This window comes from Aquarana catesbeiana, linkage group LG08 (genome assembly GCF_042186555.1).
Source record: "Aquarana catesbeiana isolate 2022-GZ linkage group LG08, ASM4218655v1, whole genome shotgun sequence".
Lineage (NCBI taxonomy): Eukaryota > Metazoa > Chordata > Amphibia > Anura > Ranidae > Aquarana > Aquarana catesbeiana.
The window spans coordinates 30,679,026-30,705,988 of NC_133331.1; the positions used below are offsets into that span (position 1 = coordinate 30,679,026).

Consider the following 26,963-nt stretch of genomic DNA (forward strand, 5'->3'; position numbering starts at 1 on the left):
GATGGGTTCAGACCCCGAAGATTTCCACGTTTCAGACGCCAAACGTGACACCGGCGTTTAGGTGCGTTTTAGTTTACAAGCGTTTTTAAAAGGTACCCTATATTTTTTACCTGAAAACACAAAAATATGATGGAAAACAATGAAAAAAAAAAATTGTTTAAAAAGTTTTAAATAAAAAAAGAAAATCAAAAAATATTTATTAAGCACAATTTAAAAATGTAATATATAATATTTTTTGCAACAAATATTTGCATATAAAATAGATAAATAGATTAAAAATTACTTATACAGCTTAAAAAAAATCCCAACAATGTATTAATCAATATTTATTAAAAATATAAAAAAAATTGCAAATAAAAATTTGATAGATTATAAAAAATTAAATTACCATTTAATTTTACAGAAAATAGACAAAATATTTTTATTTTAAAAGTAATTAAAAAACTTTTTCTAATCATACTTTTTCTAGTAGAAGGTCAAATGTGGCAATGGACATGCGTGTGAAATTAAAAAATTTGTCGGGGTAGGTACGCAGCTGTACGTACATGTTGGAAAAATGCCCTACCGACATTCGCTGCGCAATCAATGGATGGGTCCAATAGAAGCGAACTCTGACTCTGGACCTCACACACAATTTTCTACGTCGTACTATCCTCATCAAGAGCAAAGTCAGGGGCATTTCTTCACATATGCTCATTATGGAATCCATTGCAAAAGAAAAAGCACAGAAATAAAGGCAAATACAAGTATACAGCTGCTCTCTCTGCTGCTGCTACTCACTCTGGTCAAAATGGCTGAAATAGTTAAATAACATTTTAAAATGCTTTTTAAGCTTGAGGAGGGTCTTAATGAGGTTATCTTAATAAACGCTTCTAGACGCAAACGTGGTAAAACGCCGCTGAACGCGGCATGCAAACGCAGCAAAACGGGCGTTTCTAAACGCCGGTTTCACGTTCGTTCAGAGGAGTTTGCTGCAGCGTCCCGTGTACATGGAGCATAAGGCTATGTGACACCATAATTAAGGCAAGTTTAGATTAAAGAAACCTTATACTGAGAGAAATATGTAGGTTGGCAATACGGACCTGTGATATTGAAGGTCATGCTGATTGACCCTCAGACTTCAATGCTTTCAGATTCACTGACCTGTAACAAGTATGCATATGAGAATTTCGGGTTTTGCTTTCACTTTACTTGCTGCATGTTTGCTCTGGGTCACTGAGACTATGGAGGGCAAAAGCAGCATGGAACCTAGGAGCAGGAACAGGAACTCAGAAATGGGAGCCTCCAGGGTTCCCTTACTACTACGATTTTCCTTTAAAAGGGAACCTTTGCATTTTTCTATGCATGTGAACATAGTGGTACCATTACATTCCACTCCTTCAGCAGCTTATCCGGTGTGTTTTACTGATTTAAAACATTTTACACAAATTTGTCAGCTTTGTACAAAATTTATAAGCTCACATTTCCATCTCTAACAACTTTCCCCTGGACAATAGCAAATTCTAAAAGCAATGACGCATGGCTGTCACAGGATCAACAGGCTTTGACAACCTGGATCTATCTTCTCTGTGCTGTACAAAAGGCAAGATGGCGGGACACAATAGTGAATAACTGGGTCTCAGAGGACAGGCTGGAGTTTTTGCTCACCAAATATGTGTAGCGGTACCCCCGTAGGGGCTGCTGAGTGATTGTGGCCCACCTGTCACACTGCCCAGCCCGGCATTCACTTCCAGACACTCCAAGACAATGAACAAGTCCATCAGCTTTGTTTTTGGTATTTTATTGAGGGATTATGACTTGGATGGGGTTAATGAATTCATGGGATGCCCAGGACAAAGATTCTTGCATGGTTTGAGACAATTTAGATACTCTCCTCCTGCACAACACTTGCTGCAGACCATCTCTCCTTCTCCCTCCAGCACAAGTCTTCAGGCGCAGCTAGCACATGGTTAGACCTGACTCAGGTTTCAACCAGGCTTTAGCAAAGTTCAATACAGGCAGGGACCGCGGGCCCCTATTGTGTAGCAAAAGAAAGTTCTGGTGCTAGCTGCCCTCTTTGGTGGACACCTGATCCCAGTCAGCCCTTTGTAGATCCTGACAATCTTCCCAACTGCAGCAGCCTGACTTCACTGCCAGTAACATCACAGTCTCTCCCGCTGGCTCTACATCTATCTCAGACCGCACACTCCCAGTCCACTCCGGCATGCTCCCCCTCTCCCAACTCTCCCGACTGTGACTGTCACTCACCGACACATGATGGATCCCTCCTGGAGACTTGCCCGGCAGTGTTCCCCGCTGTCCTCTCCTGCTCCTGTTTAGGACACCCCTTGGGTTGTGTAGGGGTTCCTGTTCAGCTCCGTGCCCCCTGGCCCAAGGTCACCCCCCCTCAAAGGCCCCGACATCCTAAAATTCCATCTCCAGTTCTTCCACCCGAACGGCTTGCTGGCCTGACTCCAGGTATTTAAGGAGGCCTGCCCCCTGCCAATCCAGATTGGGTATCTGTCAGGGCTCACTAAAACACCCCAAGACAGCTCCACCCTTCTTCCCCACCTTCCTTCTAGAAGCCTCTAGAAGCAGAAGGGAGGGAACCGAAAGATGAAACTGAGTCACTAGCCTACTCTTAGCCACTCCCAGCCCACAGATCAAAACAAACAGGCCTAGCATTTGGCTAGGCCTGCTTAAATTTACCGGCACTACAGAAAAATCTCACTCTAGCACATACACTAGGTAGAGGTTGCTACATATGTACCAATATGTTGTTCAGAACCTGAAGGTTCATACAGTGGTAGCTTCTGTAAATACCGACCAGTGCTGCTTTAATACAGTTGTGGCAGCAATGATGGTGCTAATAAACCTTACTAAGGGAGAAAACAAAACATGCTGGTTGAAATTTAGCTGTACTGTATGTATCCAGACAGGTTTAGCAGAAAAAAAATAAATAAAAAATAGCTCCTTGGTAATTACTTTAAACAGTATCCACCTATAAATGAAATATATACAATATGGACTGTATGACCTAAGCATTAATAGTCCAACTTCAACTGGTGTTTGGGTCTGGGTGGGGTGCTGCTATGCTAAAAGTTATACATTTGATCCTATTTATAAAGTGATGTAATACGTTTTACAAGGCAAGTATTTAATATGGTTTTATGGTAAATATGTGATGTGTGGAGTATAGAAATAGCTTATTGAAGTTTAGGTATGCGTTTCTCATGAAGATCATGTCTCGGGTAATGGAATACCCGTTTTTATTTGCTGTAATCAGAAAAACACACCATCACACTGAGTGTTAAGTATAGTGAATCGTCATTTAGGAATCACAAAAGAGCCAGAGTCAATACAGACCTTGACCTCTACAACTTGTCAAACAAAGCTGACATTTGGATGTGAAAATCATCTACGGCGCTCAAGGAGACAAGATTTCTAAAGCACACATAGTAAGGAGAGCAAATGTACAGACTTAAATAACAAACCAGTTGTTCTCCAATGGGAACATTGATTTGTTCCAAAAGTAGAAATATTATAGAAACTATGTTGAAACTGCCATTATCTATAAAAATCACATAGGGCAATATAAGGTTACTTCTAGACAATCAGCTGCCTATGGCAAAATATATGTTCCAAGTACAATATGCACAATGTTTTTTGCAACAGACTGCAAAATTTAAACCCTAGCATGCAAAGATAGTATTTTGGCAGCGGCAGACTACATGCGCCTTGGGCCTGGGCTCTTTTCATTTCAGTGTATCTTACAATAAAAGTTCTACCTAAATGGCACACTTAACGCAAAAGCAGTGGGTAGCAGACCTGAACAATCTTCTCAACCCACAAAATACAAGGGGGCATTGCACCTTACACACAGGGGAAAATTATTATTATATCCCCTGCAGATTTTGTAAGTTTGCCCACTTACAAAAAAAATTAAGGCTATATACATTTTTAGCATAGGTGTATTTTAAATGATAAAGACAGAATATCAACCTAAAATCCAGAAAAAAAAACACATGGTACAAATGTTCTAGATTTAGTTGCAGTTCAGTGAGTAAAATAAAGTATTTGATCCCCAAGCAAAACATGACTTTGGCAAAACCCTTGTTGGCAATCACAGAGGTAGGACGTTTCTTGTAGTTGGTGATCAGGTTGGAACACATCTCAGGAGGGATTTTGGTCCACTCTTCTCTACAGATCTTCTCTAAATTCTTAAGGTTTCTTGGCTGTCTCTTCGCAACTTGCCATCTACGGCCTAATGAACACGAGACGTTGTTAAATGCGCGTTCAGAGGCAGTTGGACACTTTTTTCAACTGCCCCTGAACCCATTCAATGTTATCCTATGTGTCCATGTACACAGTCTCGTTTTTTGGCGTTTTTAGGCAGTTGTGTTTAACCTCGTTTTTCCAGAAGCAAAAAAATGGGTTCAGACGCAAAAGTTTTCCATGTTTCAGACGCCAAACGTGGCTAAACGCCGGTACCACGTTTAGCCGCGTTTGTGTTTATAAGTGTTTTTAAAGGAACATTTTACGACCCGACTTTGGGGCCCCATATCTCGGGGCCACTTGGTGCTAGGAACCCCAAATTTGGTGTGCAAACACAGTGGAACTACAGCATATCCAAATTTGGGGTTCCTAGCACCAAGTGGCCCCGAGATACGGGGCCCCAAAGTTGAGTCACAAAATGTCATTCTCTGCTCTGCAGACGCTTCTAGACGCAAACGCAGTAAAACCTGGCTAAACGCGGCATGCAAACGCGGCAAAACGGGCGTTTCTAAACGCCGGTTTCAGCTTTTAGAAATGTGTTCAGCAGAGTTTGCACCGGCGTCTCGTGTGCATGAGGCCTACCTCATGAGCACTCCTGGTGAAGCATTTGAGGACCTATCAAACCAGAAGAATCTATACATTTATCTATGATGTTGGGATTGTCACTTTTGGACTTTATTACACACACATGTTTTACTTGCATTGCTATGTATGTTGTATACTTTGCATATGATGATTTATAGCGCCAACACCTTTACCCTTGTTTAATCACCAATTCAGTCTACCTTAAAGGGGCAGCTACCTCAATAAATTATCACCCTAGGCGCCATTACCAACCATAAATCTTTATTTATGATACTTAAGACTAAATAATGTAAAGTGTGTTTTTTTTTCCTGTATGTCTTGCAATTCAACCACAATTTTAGTATTGTGTTCAGCACAAAGAAAGGATATAAAATAGACTGACTGAACTACAAAACAAATGCAACTACCGGTGATCTCTAAGTACAGACCATCCATGGAGCTGTTATAGATTCCAGCACTGTAGTGCATAGTGACATTTCTACGTCAGCTTTTATATCCCCGGGGCAAACGCCAAGTGCAGGTTAATGGAACAATAAAAACAGCAATTACCCACAATTCATCGGGGAGCTGCTTTGTGAGCATAGATCCCACATACAAAAACCTTCCTAAGGAAGGAATTTCATGCTCACCCTTAAATCAAGAACCCCTTTAACACCACTGGTCAGGGGTAGATAACAAATGACTGGAACAGAGATTTACGTACTTCTGGCCTACGGTTATCATAATCAATCAGTGAGAACAATCGAGAGCAGCAGCCACCTCGACAAGCACGGTTCTGACCTCCCAAGGGACAGGTATAATCAGAACCTCAGCTGGCAGCTTAGAAGATGCTGGATTATGGTAACGGGACTGGCTGCTCCACTGCATTCTTCGCTTTCCGGGGACGCTGAGCAACAAAGTGATTGCGAGAACCCACAATACTTAAAATTGTTATGCACAAAGTGTACTTACCCACAGCAACCAGATATATCCCACCAGTTCAAAGCAGTCAAAATATTGAAAGTTTATCGATTATTGAGTATTGCTGAATTAAAAAAGATGGTCTGCATGTATTTTTTTTATGCAATTAAGGAGTGTGCACATAAATGAGAACGTGCGTAAAAAACGAAAAAAAATCAAGAAAAAGAACATATGCCAAAATAAATAATGTACTTGGAACTTTACACCTGTAAACCTGAATAGTATTAATTACAAGCCACACATTAATGAAGCAATTGTATCATCACAAGTAACATTTTTTTTTTGTCCTCCAAGTAGCATAGCTGGATTTTTAGCAAAACGTATAAGTTCTTACCTGGGAGAAAATGTGATGTCCAGTTCATATAATCTGTCCTTAAAGACTGATAACTCTTTGTCAAACTCTAAAAGCTGCAAAAAAAAAATTAAAGAAAGGATTAATACACATTCAATGTTGTATATTCAGCATACCTGCAGTATTAACACTCTTTCCACATTTTCATCTGAAATTTTACAGAGACTGCGTCACTGCACTTTGATTGCAAGTAAATATTTCCTTGGACTGTAAGACCCCTTTCATACTGGGGCGGTTTGCAGGCGCTATTGCACTAAAAATAGCGTCTGCAAACCGACCGGAAACAGCCGCTGCTGTGTCTCCAGTGTGAAAGCCCGGGGGCTTTCACACTGGATCGGTGCGCTAGCAGGACGGGAAAAAGAGTCCTGCTAGCAGCATCTTCGGAGCAGTGAAGGAGCGGTGTATACATCGCTTCTTCACCGCTCCTGCCTATTGAAATCAATGGGGCAGCGCAGCAATACCGCCGGCAAAGCGCATCTGCAGAGGTGCTTTGCAGTGGTTTCAAACCCTTTCTCGACCGAATACCACCGCTAAAACGATGGTAATGCGCCACTAATAATAGCGGAGCTTTACCGCCGACGCACCTCCCGCCGCAGTATGAAAGAGGCCTTACAGAAAAGAGGCTGTTGAGCCCAATGCATCTACTTTGAAAGAAAAATCCACAATACTGCCTCATGATATTTTCTCTGTGCTTTTATCCCAAATCAAGTGAGACAGTTCGGGTGGACACTGTGCGTGATGTCACTTTGGGCACTGCCCATTGCATTTCGTCATACGTTTTGTTGGTGCCTAATGTGACATCATTATGCACAGTGGCCACCAGCTGGAAGTAGCGCATTGTGGATGTTACCATTGCTGCAGCTTTGAGTGCTTATATCTTGCAAGTTCCTGGTATATGGGAGAGCAGCCTGAGGGATTAGCATCTCCTAATGCAGACATATTTTGGATTCATACCTGAAGTTACATAGTTACATAGTAGGTGAGGTTGAAAAGAGACACAAGTCCATCAAGTCCAACCTATGTGTGTGATTATATGTCAGTATTACATTGTATATCCCTGTATGTTGCGGGCGTTCAGGTGCTTATCTAATAGTTTTTTGAAACGATCAATGCTCCCCGCTGAGACCACCGCCTGTGGAAGGGAATTCCACATTCTTGCTGCTTTTACAGTAAAGAATCCTCTACATAGCTTAAAGGTTAACCTCTTTTCTTCTAATTTTAATGAGTGGCCACGTGTCTTGTTAAACTCCCTTCCGCAAAAAAGTTTTATCTCTATTGCGGGGTCACCAGTACGGTATTTATAAATTTAAATCATATCCCCCTCTCAAGCGTCTCTTCTCCAGAGAGAATAAGTTCAGTGCTCGCAACCTTTCCTCATAACTAAGATCCACCAGACCCTTTATTAGCTTTGTTGCCCTTCTTTGTACTCGCTCCATTTCCAGTACATCCTTCCTGAGGACTGGTGCCCAGAACTGGACGGCATACTCCAGGTGCGGCTGGACCAGAGTCTTGTACTTTTGACTTCTCATTTTGTTTGAGAGCCATTGGGTTCTGGTAAGCATCCAACCTCACTCCTATCTGTTGGACTTTTGGAGCTCTGAAACACCTCCTGCTCTCTGGTGGACATTACTTTGAGCACTGAATGTCACTGGATTGACTGAACTTTGGTCACCTTTATTATACAGTGCCTTGAAAAAGCATTCACACCCCTTGAAATTTTCCACATTTTGTCATGTTACAAGGAAAAAATATAAAAGTTTTTTATTGAGATTTTATGTGATAGACCAACACAAAGTGGCACATAATGATAAAGTGGAATGAAAATGATAAATGGTTTTCAATATTTTTTACAAATAAATATCTGACAAATGTGGCTTGCAGCCCCCTTTACTCTGATACCCCTAACTAAAATCCAGTGGAACCAGCTGCCTTCAGAAGTCACCCAATTAGCAAAAATAGAGTCCACCTGTGTGTAATTTAATCTCAGTATAAATACAGCTGTTCTGTTGAGCCCTCAGAGGTTTGTTAGAGAACCTTCATGAACAAACCGCATCATGAAGGCCAAGGAACACACCAGACAGGTCAGTGATAAAGTTGTGGAGAAGTTCAAAGCAGGGTTAGGTTATAAAAAGTATCCCCAACTTTGAACATCTCACAGAGCTCTGTTCAATCCATCATCCGTATGGCACAACTGCAAACCTACCAAGACATGGCCGTCCACCTAAACTGACAGGCCGGGCAAGGAGAGCATTATTTAGAGAAGCAGCCAAGAGGTCCATGGTAACTCTGGAGGAGCTGCAGAGATCCACAGCTCAGGTGGGAGAATCTGTCCACAGGACAACTATTAGTTGTGCTCTCCACAAATCTGACCTTTATGGAAGAGTGACAAGAAGAAAGTCATTGTTGAAAGAAAGCCATAAGAATTCAGTTTGCAGTTTGCGAGAAGCCATGTGGAGGACACAGCAAACATGTGGAAGAAGGTGCTCTGGTCAGATGAGACCCAAATGTAACTTTTTGTCCTAAAAGCAAAACGCTATGTGTGGGGGAAAACTAACACTGCACATCACCCTGAACACACCATCACCACCGTGAAACATGGCGGTGGCAGCATCATGTTGTGGGGACCCTTTTCTTCAGCTGGGACAGGGAAGCTGGTCAGAGTTGATGGGAAGATGGATGGAGCCAAATACAGGGCAATCTTAGAATAAAACCTGTTAGAGTCTGCAAAAGACTTAAAAAAACGGGCAGAGGTTCACCTTCCAGCAGTACAACGGCCCTAAACATACAGCCAGAGCTACAATGGAAGGGTTTAGATCAAAGCATATTCATGTGTTGGAATGGTCCAGTCAAAGTCCAGACCTAAATCCAACTGAGAATCTGTGGCAAGACATGAAAATTGCTGTTCACAGACGTCCTCCATCCAATCTGACAGAGCTTGAGCTATTTTGCAAAGAAGAATGGGCAAAAATGTCCCTCTCTAGATGTGCAAAACTGGTAGAGACATCCCCAAAAAGACTTGCAGATGTAATTGCAGTGAAAGGAGGTTCTACAAAGTATTGACTCGGGGGGGGGGGGGGGGGACTGAATACAAATGTACCCCACACTTTTCACATATTTTTAAAACATTTTGAAAACCATTTATCATTTTCCTTCCACTTCACAATTATGTGCCACTTTGTGTTGGTCTATCACATAAAATCCCAATAAATACATTTCCGTTTTTGGTTGTAACATGACAAAATGTGGAAAATTTCAAGGAGGTATGATCACTTTTTCAAGGCCCTGTATATGAATATTTGTTAATGAATATACCGTTTCACATTTCTTGTATTTTATTGCTGCACACTGTATAATTTAGTTTGCTGAAGATTGTGTATCTTTAAACCTGTGCTAGCAGCTTTTTCTGATTTTTATTATCATTTTTTTGACACATTACCAATCTAAGTGCAGAATTGCACACCTATAAATTTATGTTGGATGGCCCTAACATGCAAATGAAAAAAGTATTCAAGTACAATTATATAAGATATTAAAGTGAGCAGGTTACCATCCCTAGATGTGAACAACGTCCAACCACAAACATCAATACCTTACAAAATGTACACCACAACGCATTCACATATATTGTACATTATGCTTACTATTATGCCAGAAATCGCCCAAGGATCAGGCTGCTTGTACAGAGAGATCTGCCTATAAAGATCTACATTACAGCATTCTAATATGTAGAAGATGTTAATATATGCTCAATACCTACAAGGGAGCAGAAAGGCATAACAACATCCGCTTTACTTGGCTAGTGCCACTTCCTCACCAAGCATTTGTGTCAGCAGAACCGAGACTCCTCTGGCTGCTCTGTATTTACTTAACAATCATTAATCACATCCCATCTCACAGCTGTGCTGATACCATTGTAGTGGTGGAGGTTCTGAAGGAAATTACATTTTGTCCTTTTTTGCCCCCTGCCAGCACATAAATCATTTTTGAGATGTGCAATTAGTAGCTACTTGTACACATTAATTATCTGTGTGAAAAGCAGCTACCTGAGCCACCTGCATTGGTGATTACGTAGGCCACCATGCTGCCGTCATCTCTAGAGAGCCCAGTCTGGGATTTTCTGGGGAAGATGGACCTCTCTTTACTACATATTTTAGGTTTCACAGATGGGAAGTTTTACACACTTTTTGAATCCATGCTTGTGTTTAAATTTAGATTATCGAGCTGTAAAACACAATCGATTCATAGACAAAAAAAAATAAGAACTGGAGAAGAGAAACGTAAGAGAATAGAAAACACAGTACCCACCCACAGGATAACAAGTAACCATGTTGAAATCTTTTAAAATGCACACTGTGTCAGTCATACACAAAACAATTTGCCGGTCCGCATCTACCAACCAATACATTTCAGGCAAGCTCCCCATTAATGCCTAGAATGCTTCTTTTATTATGTCTATTTATAAGCATGGACAATGAGAAATTCTAACCTGCTGGATCCTTTGAGATGGTGATCTCCCATACTACACTAATATTTCAATATTTCATATATAAAGCCATTATCTCAAGTTAAGATACTTTTTTATCTTGAAACACTCAAAGCATATACCCCTCTTAACAAGAATTAGGATAACATAAAACTAACGTGGCGACTTTTACCCAAAATGAGGGATTTTCTTTTACTTTCACTTTCATTGATAATGAAAAGCAGGACAAATATAGATGGTAAATCTCCCTAACGAGGGCACAGCTAGCAATAAAAACCTGACAGGTGTACTAATCCCTCTCCACTCAATCCAAAACTAAAAAGAAATGTTTGCCTTTAGTTATACTTTAAATGATATTTGCATTTTTGCAGTCAAATTGGGATAACTCCTACTAGCGAGTGCTGACCTTGCATTGTTGGAGGAGGGTAAACTGAGAGATAGGACCTGCAATGGTTTAATTTTATTTTCTCTTTTTTTTAATGTATGTCAATGTGAAGGTATACTTAGAAAAAAAAAACTTAAGAATGACTGCATAACACAGGTGTTGCTTATACCTTCCTCTTTCAACCCTTGCATCCATCAACAACTTCTACCAAAATATCCAGTACTTTCAAGTAAGGGAGGCCCGGAGTAAAAAAGAAAAAGTAAAACATGAACAAAGGGCCGGCTTGACAAGAGTTAAAGGGGGTTGGAGCTAGGAGTTCTATTAGTTTGTAGGAAAATAAGTTTGGAAAGATCTACGCAATTGGTGTTCATAGGTGGGAGCGGGTGGAATCGCAGGGTTTGGCAGGGGGTCTTCAGTTGGAAAGAAGTTTAGCCGGGGGAAATTTTCCTCTCGCCCGCCCCTTGTTTGATCAATTTATTATTGTGGGTTGGGTTTTTTGATTGTTGGGTGCTTGTTGTCATGCAGCCAAGCGGGGTGCAAGGTCCTTGTAGGTTACTCTGGGCACAAAAGGTACTTTATAGGGACCTGTTTGAGGTACGGCTCCCAGTTGTTGTAATGGAGGTATCTGTGGTTGGTTGTCTCAGAGTCAGTTGTTGGTGTTGTGGCTGGAGGCCTGTTTTAAGTAGGACACTGGTACTTTCTTTTTCTTGATGCCTACTAGGACCTTGAGGCTCCAGTTATACTGTGTTTACATTGTCACTTTTATATGTTATTTATGGATCTTTGTTAATAAAAGGCTGCTTTGGCTATTTAACTCCAGCTGGCCTGAGTGGTTACTTACTGGTGGAGGGGGAGACAATTGTCAGAGCGGACTGGGGACAAGCCATCTTTAGTTCCCAAGCTATGAGACTTACATGACACTTCCCTCTCATCAGTCTAGGGAGAGGAGCTGTAGACAAGTTTTGACTTTCAGAAACTTAAGAGGGTTATGCTTTGCACTGTGCAAGGTTGAACCTGCCCTAGCTCTGCCCCTCCAAGGACACCCTCTTCATGGAGTCTGTACATTATTCCCATGTTTGTGAAGATTTCCTTAACACCCATGTATCCTCCTGTAATCCATAGCATATCAGCAAGTTAAAAAGTTATACAAAGACATGTAAGAACTGATTCACCAAGCCAGAGACACACCTAATAAGTTTCAGAAAACTTGGGCATGCTGGCGCCACTTTCAAAAATTAACTGAATTCAACCAATTACTATCCTGGTAAAAATTTGCTATAATAAACTGTCAGGTCGGAGGAGGAGGAAGAAACTGCCCCTACATTCCACTTCTTTCACACTGCCCTGGATATCCCAGCCCCAACCCACATACCCACCAATGTAGAGGATGACACTCATGGCCTTCCAAGGGCGATAACACTCCCCCCTACCACCCCTCTCCCTACATTCCTACACCCCAAGATTCCTAAAAGGAAGCCTCATACACCCCAAGCTAGAGTTTCCCCATACTCAACACCCATACCCAACCTTCCCTATAACAGGGACAGATTTTCCGGTCCGCGGAATAGACCCACTTAAACCACCATACTCAACAGGGTTTGCTAGGGGACCCGAGACCGCAAACCTATAAGATGCCACCAGTTTGAGTCATATATGGCCTGTAACCGTGGACAACACAACTAAACCAACCATCCCCAAGAAACAGTACTTCCATAGATACCATGTACATCCTACAAAAAACACACACCTTCATGGACGCCATACCTGACAAGCTCCTCAACGCTTACATAAGGAAAAACTATAAGGCTCAATTAGGTTACTCTACCTGCAACATGCAGGTACAGGTGTCACTACACCTCTAGTTATAACCTTATACTGTTTAATCGTTGTTCTTCATAATACTTAATCACATGTACAATATACATGCAAAAAGAAATGTTGTCATTTATTTTCTGGAAAGTCTCACTGAAATTGTATGCCTTAAGACTTTGTACTTCATATTAAGTATACAAAAAATTGCAAAAAAAAAAACAAAGTTATACAAATTGACTATGTCTGCTGGTATGCATGTCAGTAGGGAAAGCCAATTATAAGATGCTTTGGGGGCATAGACTAATGTGATGGGTCCAATGCTCTCCAAAAAGTGTGGTGGAATATATCTGAACTTTATAAAATCCGTAAAACAAATAAGTGAACATTAGTGTTCATAGATACATATAAACAGGAGTTAAACTAAAATTATGTATATGAAATATGAACATAAAAATATGGAACAGCAAAAGTGAAATGAAAGTTAACAATATGTGACCATAAGACTCCCTTATACAGATACTGTATATTTACAGCTCAGACTTATTGTTGCCTAAAATATCAGTACGCAGGATAAATTCTAACTGTGGCCGTGTGCTATATAGCTTTAACAGATACAGTAAGATGCCTCAGTCAATAGAAAACAATTTAGGCCATTTTATCTGGAAGTAGAAAGATACCCTGCAAAAGGTCACTGTCCACTGGGACATGGCCATGAGCTGTCTCGGCTGAAATCACTGTAGTATGAACCCTTTATAACAGGGCAACTTAATTCAGTCATTGGAGTAGAACAACAGCAATTACTCATCAAGACCTGCGGACCAAACTCAGAGCATTGTTAGATCAGGAGGTGATATTAGCAGCATTTATCAAACCCATCCCCATCATGCACTGGGGAATACACAGCTGTGCAAGGGAAATGAAGTTTAGGATTGGAGAAAGGGGCGAAGAAAAAAAAAAAAAAAAAACACCATTACGCCAAATTTCTTTGGAGTGTTAAATAAAGACCTAATCATTCTGCACATTGCCTTTTTAACATTTCGCCACATGGGACTTATGCCTGGAGAATTTACTGCAACATTAATTGTTCATTTACATTTGGCAACAGCAAAGACCAGGCATTTTTGTTAGCACAGAAAATTCAAGGGCTAAACTAACTTAATTAAAAGTGCCCATAGACATAGAATGGCCAGATCTAGCCAATTATGGTTTAATCCAGAGATTGTCACCCATCTCTTAACACTCTGCAACGTGTACAGGCGCCCACTAGTTACCCAATTTCATAACAACATTGCCCAAGTGGGATTTAAACAGCCATTTAGAGTCCACACACACTGGCTTTAAAAATGCTGCTCCTAGAGGAGTTTAGCGTTTCACCCGTAGAAGCGACAAAAGTCATCCAATCTCTCCATGCACATTAAGTCGTTTAGAGGCATATTTTAAGCTCAGCGTTTAGACCACTTTCGCACTGGGGCCGCAGCCACGTTCGCTACAAAGCGCAGCCCGTTTTAGCGGCACATTACCGCTCTTTAAGCCGCGCTTTTGCGCCACTGTTTGGCCGCTAGCGGGGAGCTTTTAACCCAGAAGAAAGGGTTAAAAAGTCCTGTGTTGTGGCACTTTTCAGGCGCTGAAATGGAAATGGGCAGGGGCGTTTTAGGAGCGCTGTATACAGCGCTCCCAAACCGCCCCAAAGAATGCTGCTTGCAGGACTTTTCCTAACGTCCCGCAAGCGCACCGCCCGGGTGTGAAAGCACCCATTGCAGAGAATGGGAGGCAGTTTTCAGGTGCTTTACGAGTGCTATTTCGCCTGAAAACTGCCTCAGTGTTAAAGGGATCTTAGAGGCAGAAAAAATCCCTCTGTTTTGAGTTTGAGAGGTTTTTTTGGCAAAAAAAACAAAACAAAAAAAACACACTAAATGCTCCTAAATGCTAGTATGAATGAAAAACCACTTTTTTTCTGCCAAGAGCACGGGTGCTTTTTTAAGCCAGTGTGCATGAACCCTTATGGTTTGTTTTCCTGTCACTAGGTTGGTGTTTGGGATGTTTGTAGAATGTGATACACACTGGGTGTGCGACATTAATCTCTGCATGTGTTACATCGCCCAGACTGACAAAGCCTGGATGACATAATGTTTAAAGCGGAGTTCCACCCAAAAGTGAAACTTCCGCTCATTGGTCTCCTCTCCCCCTCCGGTGCCACAATTGGCACTTTCTAATTATATTATAAAGTTAGAGACTTTTCCACTCCAACTTTGATGCTTATAAAGTTTGTTCAGTATTTAAGAGAAATACTCGATTCTGGAACTCTGAAAGAGAAACTGTTAAATCAAAATCATGGACGCAAGTGAAAGTACAAAGAAGATTACAATCGCTTCAATCTGCAAGCACATCCTTCACACTACATCTAAAATGAAATATATATGTAAAAATAAATAAGTTCTTCACCACAAAAATGGTTAAATCTTTTCAGGTGTGCCATGAAGATTTTTAGATCTTTTTGATGCGACAAAAGACAAAAAAAGTTTGAGAAACACTGATCTAAAGTCTAACCAGTGTTCATTATCTGGAGTAAAGTTTGCAATGAGCACTCTAAGCCCTGAATCTAAGAAAAGTAATGTGTTCCAAAAGACACAGGGCAAGCATGTAGGCGATCAACCATTAAAAAAAAAAACAAGAAATTACAAGACATAGTAGGTCTAAGATTTTGGAGAACCCCCCCAAAAAAATAAAAATCAGGGTGTGAAGAGTTTGAGACATTTGCATTAATAGCATGTATCATTAACATACTGATCTCACATTTGAAAGTCTCGGGGTCCAAGGTCTTTTGTTACGACTCTGGATTCAGTCTAACTATAGAAGAGTTAGAACTGCTCTCTTGCCTCTAAATTAGGGAGGAAGAATTTGACACTATAACAAGCTCATTGAAATAGAAATTTAACATCACAGTTAAGAATTATAGAGGGTTTAGAACTAGAACAAGCAATTTATATAGCTTGGAGTCCTATAACTGAAGAAAAAGGACAAGCGGGAAATCATCCGAGTTTAGATAGCTCTGTTATGTTGACAATTTACAGTCTAATTATGTTTGTAGAGAGCTATGTTGTTATTCTCTTTGACGAAGTGCCAGTGGAGGCCTTGAAATGATTATCTTGATCACAAATTACAGAAAGGTATAAAAACTTATATCATACAGTATATGGATAACAACTGAATTTTAGACTTAATAATGTGAACAGCGCTTAAAGTGGTTGTACACCCTGTACAACCACTTTTACCTACAGGTAAGCCTATATTAAGGCTTACCTGTAGGTGCTGGAAATATCTCCTAAACCTCCACGGTTTAGGAGATATTTACAATAAAGCCGCGCGCCGATGTCTACGGTGCATGCGCACTTTAGAAAGGGCAGATCGTGCGCTTTCTAAAGGGGTCATGCCGTGACTGGTGGCTCCCACGCACATGCAGCCAGTCATAGAGCCGGACTTCGTGGCCCCGGAGGGAAGAAGGGTGAAGATGGACGCTCGCTGCTAGTGAGGACAACGGTGACATCGCAGGCTTCGGTTTCAGGTAAGTGACACACAATGGCCTACTATGCGATGCATAGTAGCCCATTATGCTTTACCTTTGCAGGGAAAATATAATGGAAGTAAAACCCATCCAGGTTTACTTACTCTTGAAAGCAAACATAGCATTATAAATGGGTTTTATCTAAGTATTGTGTAACTTTAACAGTAACTCAGCAATCTATTAAATCTCAGAGAGATCCTGTTACTCTTGTGACAAAGTCTTGATTTTCTTCTCTCCTTGGAAGGCTGACACAATCTTTGTTCAGATATGTCCCAGTGTCTATAGCTACATTTTAGCCCAAGGCCCTGCCCCAAAAATGATGCAGTTGTGTATATCCAATGTCGTAGCCTTTGTGTCCCTGGGTGTGTTTACTGCAAATGTGGTGTCCCATAGCTCAGCTACCTGCTGCTACTGTCTTACTCTGTGACCAGCAAGTGCAAAAATCTCTCAAACTTGAATAGTTGAGGTCCTCCACATTTCTTCAGTCTGTGACTTTCAAGTGTAAAAATCCATCACTCTCTGACAGGTTAGTTACCCTGCAGTCTCTTACCCTGTGTTTTTTCAAAAGTTACAGTAATAAATCTCAGGATAGGGAGGACTAAGGAATGCTTTCTCCTACCTAAAGAATTGAGATCTTTGTACTTACCCTAAAAACAATTTCTTGGAGTTTATACTCACATGGGATTCATTTATTCACAGACAACTGTATTATACTGTCACCTATGGGAGGATGTGGACACTGGCCAACCAAGTAAAACCCTTCCCAATGAGAGGTTAACAAGCCCAAGAGGAATGATCAGACCTTTTGTAGTGTGAAATGTGTTAGAGCAGAAGGTGAACAGGTGGGACTACATTGTGAATCCTGTAGTCCAGTGGTTCTCAACCTTCTAGTGCCGTGACCCCTTGATAAAATTTCCCAAGTTGTGGGGACCCCTAACAGTAAAATTATTTTCGTAGCGTGGGTTGTCAGCACCCAAGGCAAGACAGGTAATTGGTGCCCCAAACCCACGGACATTTAGACCCCTTTCACACCAAGGGCGTTTTGCAGGCGCTAATAGCGTTAAAAATAGCGCCTGCAATCCGTCCTCAAACAGCTGCTCCATTGTTTCCAGTGTGAAAGCCCGAGGGCATTGCGGGCGGTTTTAACCCTTTCTTGGCCACTGGGGGGGTAAAAGCACTCCGCTAGCAGGAGAAATGCACCGCAAATCGGACAGTAAAACGCCGCTAAAAATAGCGGTGTTTTACCGCCGACGCTATAGGCGGCTCGGTGTGAAAGGGGTCTTAGCGCTCCCCGAGTCCCTTCCACTCGTACAGTATTAAAACCCCTTATGGTACATTTTAGGATGTAGCACTCTCTCATTGTTCTCCTTTCTTTCCCTTTTAATCACTCTATCCTAATTTCTTGTTTTTTTCCCCATCCCTCTCTCTAGCTGACTTTCTTGTGCTTTCTCTTGTTCTTTCTCTATCTTTTTCTTTATTCCTCCCCCTCTTTTCCTCTCCCTTGCATGTATTCTCTATTTATATTCCTTCTCTTACTCCTTGGTGGGAGGGGGGATGGGATAAGTGTCAGTGCTGGGAGATTTCTGATCAACCAACTTAGGTGCTCTTGATGAGGGTCATCTGCTGATCTGAGAACTGTAGTAGGGACTTTTAATGGCAACTATAATCCCAGGTAGTGTTACTCACTGTGTCTTTAGCTCTGTGGTGTCTCACAGCAGTGACACCTATGCTGAAATCAGGAGATAGGGTCTCTTCCAGCCCATCCCACTTCACATTCCTTACCAGTCAGTCAGCTAACCTCTAGTCTCTGCCCCCCAGCCATGCCATGAATTGAATGGGCGGCTGCGAAAAGGCTGAGTGGGTCCAGGAACAGCCCAGCTAGGTGGCCGAAAATAGGCTGGGAGAGTGGTGCGGGATTTAGGAACAGCCCAGGATTCGGTGACCCCTTGGCAAATCATCATTTGACCCCCGAGGGGGTCCCGACCCCCAGGTTGAGAACTACTGCTGTAGTCTAATGGAAGTGGGGGTTGAGAGGTAAACTAGCACAATATGAACTACATCCAGGTAATGAAGGGCAATTTCCTTTTGAAATACTGGAGCCTGACAGATGAAAATTCATCTTAGGGAAAAAATAGAGTCAATAGGCTTCAACACCACCTTATCCTTGCATATGACCAGATAAGGTTATTTATCAGACAAATCTGTGAGCTCAGACACTCACCTCACAGAGGTGACGGTAACCTAAATCTAAACGAGGTTGAAAAGAGAAATACCCCTGATGGGTTCAAAGTGCAGTCCTTTGGTATGCTGACAGAAACAGATTAACATCCCACAAAGTAACAGGTGGTTGTACAGGAGGAGCCACATTAGACACCCTGTACAAAAAATGTAATCAATGAATGGGAGTCAAGCGGCCTTTGAAATAGGATTGCAAGGGCTGAGCTTTGTCTCTTGAAGATGAACCATGCTAAATGATGATCCAGGTCTGATTGCAGAAAAACAAAAACTCTTCCATTGAGTATATACTGGGGTTAAGTCTTTCAGCCTTCCATGTGTGATGGTAGATCTTGAGGGAGGTGGACTTCCTAGCTTTCAGCAGTGTGGAAATGACCAAATCAGATTCACTCCTGTCTCTCATGCCTTTGGCCTTAACAGCCATGCCGTTAAAGACAGTGATTGCGGAGCAGGATGGTAAATCTTTGCTTGGGGTAGGAGATCTGGGGGAGCTGGAAAATTTCATGGTGTGTCTGTCAGAAGTTTGAGTACCATATCGGTTTAGGCCAGTTTGGAGCCGAGACTCACAGGAATCAACATCTCGATCCTGCTGAGAAGATGAGAAAATGGTGCCAAAGAATCCACTGCTTCAGACAATGCATCTGTGCATCTGGAGACAAACCTGTCTAGTTTGCCGTTTAACATGAAGGCCAGAAGCTCCACATTTAGTGGTCCCTACTTTTGACATGTGGTACTGAAATACTTCCAGGCATAGAGATCATTCCTCTGCACCCAGAAGCTGCCAAATGAGTAAGTCTGCCTAATTGTTCATTACTCTTATGTGAATGATGTAGAATTCATTCCAAGCTCCCTTGCCAAAGCAAGACCTCCCTGATGATTTATGTATGCCACTGCTGTGGCGCTGCTCAACTGTACAGGTGACCTTGTAGGTCCATTGTCTGTAGGTTTAGGGGCTTTGGGTGCTCAGGGTCTGCATCTAGCTTGGGTTTGGCCCTAAAGGTTGAAGCCTGGGATTAACAAAAGGAACGCTTTCTTGGGGGGGCCTTGGTAATTAGTCTTCCCAGTTTGTGGCTTGTTCTTCAGCTGGTGCAAATGAGTACTTTATCCCCCCATAACATCCATTATGAGAGTATCCAAAGAAGCACTAAAGAGATGTTCACCATCAACGGGTATGCGCAGCAAGTGTTTTTCATATCGTTGTTCTGCCAACCAACATTTCAAATGAAAGAGTTCTCTGCATATTCATACAAAGGGGTCCTATTCAGAAAATAATACCGACAACATTGTCTAACCCCTCTATGCAATAATGTAGGGCTGAAGGCATAAGCTCCAAGCGCTCTACAATTAAAGGATCAGTATCGATAGTAGCTGGATACTTTGACATAAATTTAGCCCATTCCCCTAAGGTTTGACAGACTGACATCAAGGCTATAGATTTTTGTAAAGCAGAACCTGCTAGCAAAAATAATGGATTTAGAAAGGGCTTCCAAATGTTTGTTAATGGGATCCTTAAACACTGGTACATCCTCAAAGGATATGGTCAGTGCTTTAATAAGGCGGTGTACCAAAAACTTTTAGATAGTTATGGAGCCTTTTAGGGATCTCAGACTAGTAACTGCACTTGTAAAAGCACTGCATTAATAGGAAAAGTTACAGAGGCTGCTACAGCTGCAAGTTTGTCAGGCAAAGAGTCTGGGGGAAGGCATAGAAGAATGCTTACAGCCTCTGTGTTCTAAGTCAGCAATCGTTATTCAGCGGGGCAGAGTAAGTAGCCACACTTGACAGAGCTAAAGAAGACTCCAAAGGAGTGTAAGAGCTTAAACAGGGGACAACGACCCAGGCTGTCATTGTCAGGTCCCTGGGGAAGGACCCTGCAGGTCATCCTGGAACTGTTACTGGTTTTAAATTCTGGAGAGACCCAATACAGCGGGGAGTGCTCCCCTTGCATCCGATATGTTGCACTGCCTAACAAAAGCAACTAAAAGTGAAAACACTAGGTAGATATCTAGGGTACTCACAAGTCTGCTGTTATAATTAGGAGAGGTAAAACTGGCCAGAGGCGACCAGGTCACTGCAGGTGGCAGCAAGGACTGCAGTGAAACGGAGTGCATCTTGCAGTAGGAAAAATGGCAGTGTGGAGTGCGCTCGCATGCTCAACACTGCACATTATTGTTCAACATATTAACCCCTTCTGTAGAGACCAATGGAAAGCAAATGAAAAAACAGTAACAGTACACAATGGTCTGAAAAGGTCACATTTCCAGTTAGGCCACATAAATTTTCAGTCCAAGTATGACTTCCAAAGCTTTTGCCAGTCCAGATAGCTGCATTAAGAGCCCAACTCAGCAGCAAGTAAATGAAGGCCTCATTCACATGGGCACCAAGGCTCGAAATTTATAAATGGGCTGCTTGTTTATGTGGCTTAAACTGCCTGGTGTTGCATGCAGGAAGCCCAGGTAAGTGTATGGGAATGCAGCGGCTGCACAGACCTAACCCCTTGTCCCATTTTGACAGGCGTATGGGTGAGCGGCCCCAATGTACTGTACACTGTGTTCAGGCCTGCTCACCTACACCCGCATGCCTGTCAAATGGGAACAAGCGGCTGTGTCTGTGCAGCAGCTTCCATCCCCATGCACACAGCACCTCAAGCCATATAAACACAACCATATTCACACACTACGGGTCCCTGTGCCCATGTGAATGAGGCTGACATCTTCATTTAAGAAAAGTAAAGTAGTAGAAGTAAAAAAAAAAAAAAAGTAGAGAAAAGACGTCCATCCACCTAGGGCCCTTGCAAAAAAAAAAAAAAAACTGAAGCATGCTAGCAGCATGAGGGGCTTTACTGGGCTGGCCACGGTTTTCTATTATGAAAGAAAAATTATTATATATAACATAATTAAAGCGTTCACAATAACATTACAAATGAAATCAAATTAATAAGTAACAAAAAAAAAAAAATTCAAAATCAAATATAATAAACGTCCATGTATATTGTGCATAGGTGCTCCAATCCAGCTCTACCAACCGGAAATTGGGTCCTTGATGACGTCTTATGGGAGGGCGAAACGCGCTAACGAATTTCCGGTTTAGAGTTCAAACTATGCCACTTCCGGTTTCTGTGGCACACACGATGGATGCAGCGTTTCCTGTTTTTATCTCTGCAATACTACATGCGGTTTTAATTGTTCTACTTTGTAAGTACCTATCCACCTTTGTGCAATAAACTCCTGCCAAACTGTACTTCACTATTAGTCTCCCCCCCCCCTTTTTTTTTTTTCATTTTTGGTGTGATCTATGTTACCTATGGTAACTGCCTATGACCATCACGATTAGGGGAGAATCTTGGGCCCTTCTGTGAATTGCCACTTATTGCTAGCGTTCTAGCCTGAACAACCCCTAGACTGAAAAGCTAGGGGTCCATTCTTTTTGGTGAGTGGGAACACAGGAGGGGCGTGTGGCACACCTAAAGTTTGGAGCATGGCGGCACTTTATTGATTGGAGCACCTATGCACAATATACATGGACGTTTATTATATTTCATTTTTTATTTTTTGTCACCTATTAATTTGATTTTGTTTGTGATGTTATTGTGAGCGCTGTAATTATGTGTTATACATAATTTTTTTTCTTTCATTCAAGTGAATAGCACTTTGTGTACAGCAGCTCCAACCACTAGAATAATTTATATTATTTTTCAACTAATATTTTTCACTTCCAGCATGAGTATATATAAATATATATCTATATCTATAACATTTATATTGATATATTTTTTTCACTGTTTTCTTTTGTTTGCCAGTATCTAAGTCCTCCTATAGGTGACAGTAAAACCCAAATGCGATGCATACTAACATATTATGACATTCATTTGCAGGGAGATTTTTTTTTTTTTTTTTTTTTGCAGTTTACTATCACTTTGATCTAATAAACAGGTAGTATAAGGTCAACTTTAACTGCTTCCCATCTGTCGTACGAATATATACATCCTGAGATGGGAGCTGTGATATCATGGTCATCCCTGCAGCAATGATCAAGGTATCATTCTTTAGAGCCAGCTACTACCCGTCATGGGCACATCCTTGGGCAACTGTCAGATTAATTTGAAACCGCTTTAACGATTTAGGTGTTTAGGTGAGTCAGTGAACACAAAAATGTACAGGTGCCGGAGAGGTAAACCGCTGCAGTAGGGGGGCGGCGTGGTGTGTGCGATTGAGTGCACACATGGCTCCCTTTTTTTTTTTTTTAACATCACTTAAAAACTTTATTTGAAATGTACAAAAGTACACTTCATACATGTTCCCGTACAGCAGCGCGATGGGCAGTGCTGCTGTACAGTGCCATGCAATCCTGTACAGTGCACGGCGATAAAATGCAGCATGTCTGCATTTTAGCGCAGCGCCAGGCTGCATTGCAGTGTGAATGGGACACAAACAAATGTTTCCTGGGTGTCCCTTGCACTGACCAGCGGTTCCATTAAAATGCCGGTCACGGCACTATGTGTCGGTAAAATGCCGGTCACGGCACTATGCGTCGGTAAAATGCCGGTCATCGCACAGCCCTGATCAGCACATGTATGGGGTAGAAGTGGGGCTCTCCGATGTGAACAGTATAAGCTTTGTATTTATAAATAATCCCCAGATTTGTGTATGGCTATATTCAGTTATTACACTGCATTTAGATTAGGTCCTAGCAGGATAAGACACAGAAGAAAAAGATAATATATCTATTTAAGATATAAAATGACTCTGTCATCCGTTATCAATCCGTATAATACTTTAACATTGCAGTGGCGTTTATCAGTAATATGGCAATTTGCTATTAAAATGTGCTGCACTATGTCTGACAACATAGATCTGAACAAAGCCATCAGTCTGCTCCTGCTGAACATGACAAGCAAACTAAGCTCCTAATTGCCCCCTGACAGTTCTTCAATTGACCCTTTGAAGAGTCTTGCAAGCAATGTTGTTTAATGTACAGTACAGAGAGGTGTCAGCATAAATAAAGATGGCTCGGCTGTCTTGGACAGATAATTAGTAAATACAACTCAGTGTTAACCCAGTAAGAGCCTCCAGCATTTGTAAACATCATTAAAAAAAAAAAAAAAAAAAAAAACTTTGTGGATGCATCTAGTCAATGCCAAAGGTTTTCAAAGGCAGTACGCTTATTAATGTCAAATGAATGTCTAATAAAATGTCTACATTTTAGGTTCTCATGTGCATAAATTATTCTCAATTATTCATTTTGATATGATTTGTTTTTCACGATAGGTATTCTGTGACCCATTCCATCCATTTACAATGCAAATAAAACACATATGCACAGTAAATGGGACATGTGTTTAGTGTCATTCGTCAATATAAAAGATGTGTTTACTTGTAAACCACACAAATATGCAGCAAACAGCTTTACAAATTGAAATGAAATAATGGTTTGGAAATCTCCATTTTTTTAGATACAGTTTAAAACATAGGCTGGCCCCAACACACTCCCCAAGACCCAAAAGACAATGATTGGCAACACTTATGCCGCGTACACACGATCGGACTTTCCGAAAACAAATGTTGGATGTGAGCTTGTTGGAGGAAAGGCCGACCGTGTGTACGCTCCATCGGACATTTGTTGTCAGACTTTCCGCCAACAAATGTTGGCTAGCAGGTTCTCAAACTTTCCGCCAAACAGATGTTTGTTGTCGGACTTTCCGATCGTGTGTACACAAGTCCGTCGCACAAAAGTCCATGCATGCTCGGAATCAAGTACGAGCCGGAAGCGCTCGGTCTTGTAAAACTAGCGTTCGTAATGGAGGTATCACGTACGTCTTGTACGTCACTACGTTCGTAATTGTTGGCCAACATTTGTGTGACCGTGTGTATGCAAGACAAGTTGGAACCAACACCCTTTGAACAAAAATTAATTTCCTTTATTTCCATTGTCTTGCTTAACTAAGATTTTAGTGAAGATTTATATACATGCAGAGATAAACAGACATCAAAGAAGAAACCTTGACGCGTTTCACACAAAGCGCTTCATTGCAACAGCTAAACCAGTATTTCTCAAAATCTGATCATCTGTATACGTCTGTTACAAACACTGCACTACCCAAGTATCACCTCACTATACCCGATTAAGCAACACTACTTCAGTACTAGCTAGCATTGTTCAGGAAGAAACACCTTTTAGTAATCAAACTTTGCCTTCCCCTAAATGGTTCTGAAGACCACTCTGAGGCCGGTGATGAAGTCACTACGCTCTCTCCAGGGTCCTCTAATGGCAGAGAACAAACTTTCCAGTAGACTCGTCCTCAACACACATCCTGAGCCTTATCCTTCTAGATGTCACCTTTTTAAGGAGAAATGGGAAAGCAAGGAAATCAGTCCCTAACTGGTCCCTCAAAACAAGCACCGAGACAGTCCATTTTTTTTCCCTCTCTCTTGTTTTGGGGGACTGGTTGGGGACCGATCTCCAAGCTTTCCCATATTGGATGATGGTACACTCCCTTTCCATTATACTCAGTTTAAGTTTTCTAGAGGCTATATATTTCTTCACCTCTATAAGGAGTAACTCCAATGCATGTCCTGCTTTTAATTAGGAAATAAAATGTTAAAGCAGAACTTTAGGCATTTTTTTCCAACTTCCCATCTATTAAAGCTGAGTTCTGCTTAAAAAAAAAAAAATAAATTAAAGTCAGCAGCTACAAATACTGCAGCTGCTAACTTTTAATAATTGGACACTTACCCTTGTCCCAGGGTCCAGCAATGCAGGGGTACGAAGCCCTGCTTGTCTCCCCATCCTCTCTGTGGCACCGGCATTGTAACTGTGGGCGCCCGGCTGCAGGTTCACAGCCGGGCACCCACTGCGCATGCAGGCGCCGCGCGCCCTGACTGGCCAGGCAATCATCTGGGACCTGTGACGTGTCCCAGATGATTGCCGAGAGGGAGGGGGTGAGGTGATCTTCCTTCCAGCGCAGCGGTGCGCCGGGAGGAAGTGGGAGCTGGGACCCTCTGAAAAGGAAGGTACCGGCTCCCTCCCCAAAAAAAATGACATGCCAAATGTGGCATGTCAGGGGGTCACCTCGCTTAAAGCGGAAGTTCCATTTTTGGATGGAACTCCACTTTGAATCTTCTGCCCTTGTAGTTTTAACTTTGGATAGTAAAACATTTTTTTTCTGCCAGTAAATAACTTACACAGCCCACTTCCTGTTTTTTGTCTGGTAAAAAGCATAGGCTTATGACATCATGCACAGCTCGCTCTCTCTCTTGTTAGAGTTTGCCAGAAAGGGGGGGATGAGGGGGGATGAGTCATAAGAGGTCCAATGAGAGCTGGAGGTGTGCCTCTGTGTAAATCCAGGAAGTGAACAGGCAGCAGCTTCAGCTGCCACCGTTAAAATGATTGCACCCAGACTCAGTGGAAGGAGATTTCTGCAGCATATTTGGCGAGTACAGAATCACAGAATATATAAAATAATATGCAAAGTGGTTGGAGGGAAGCTTCAGAATGGCAGATGATGTTATTACAAATTATGTGAGGAGACTGCAGTTTCTCTTTAAGATATGTGCACAGTGAACTTTTCCCGTTTTACTAATCAAAGGAAGCAACACTTCCAAAAAAAAACAAAAAAAAAAACACTTCTAGCCTTCAGCAGACCATACAATCTAAAATCAGACTGTATCATCACCTTAAGGTGTATGTGTATATATATATATATATATATATATATATATATCGTATATATACACACACTATATATATGTAGCGCTGGTAGATTTTTAATCTACTGCTGATAAGTAAATTTAGTGGGTTATCTGTTCATACATAGTCAGATTTGCCTCTGTTCCAGCTCGGCTGAGTTGCATGTAATTTCGCACTGTGCCTGTGGGTGTCGTTGTTACTATGGGCTGGTGTTGGAAAGGCAACACGTTGAAGTGTATAAGTGCTCCTCTGTCCCTGAGATAACTTGGTGGAGGTGGTCCTCCGAGTTGCATTCTGGGAGAGGGTATTTATGGGACAGACGCCATGTTTATGGTCCTCCGATCTGGAGGCCCACGGCGCTGTGGTGTGTGGGTGGGCCCAGAGGCTTGTCTGGGGCCTACCACACCGGCAGAGGAATGGTCCTGAGTTGTCTGTCCTATGGGAAGAAGCTGGACAACCGAGGAGATCCCAGGGGAGGACCCGTCATGGAAGGATCATGCAGAGTGCTGGTCTGGAGAGGGGCCTGGTGACTCAGTTGGAGATCGTATCCTAAAGTAATCCTACCGCATAGTACTGCCGGGTTGACTTAAAGGTCCTAGTGCTGTGTTTCATTGGTCATCGTAAACCAATACATCCTGTGGCAGAGGAT

General features: G+C 41.9%; 1 protein-coding gene across 2 annotated transcripts in view; it reads right to left on the reverse strand.

Annotated features, from left to right (window-relative positions):
- Positions 1–26,963, reverse strand: part of INPP5A (inositol polyphosphate-5-phosphatase A) — a 611,899-nt gene that overhangs the window by 74,852 nt on the left and 510,084 nt on the right. For both annotated transcript variants that reach the window (XM_073595667.1, XM_073595668.1), the window contains exon 12: positions 6,134–6,207. In XM_073595667.1, coding sequence (XP_073451768.1) covers positions 6,134–6,207 — 74 coding nt within the window. The remainder of the gene's footprint in view (positions 1–6,133; positions 6,208–26,963) is intronic.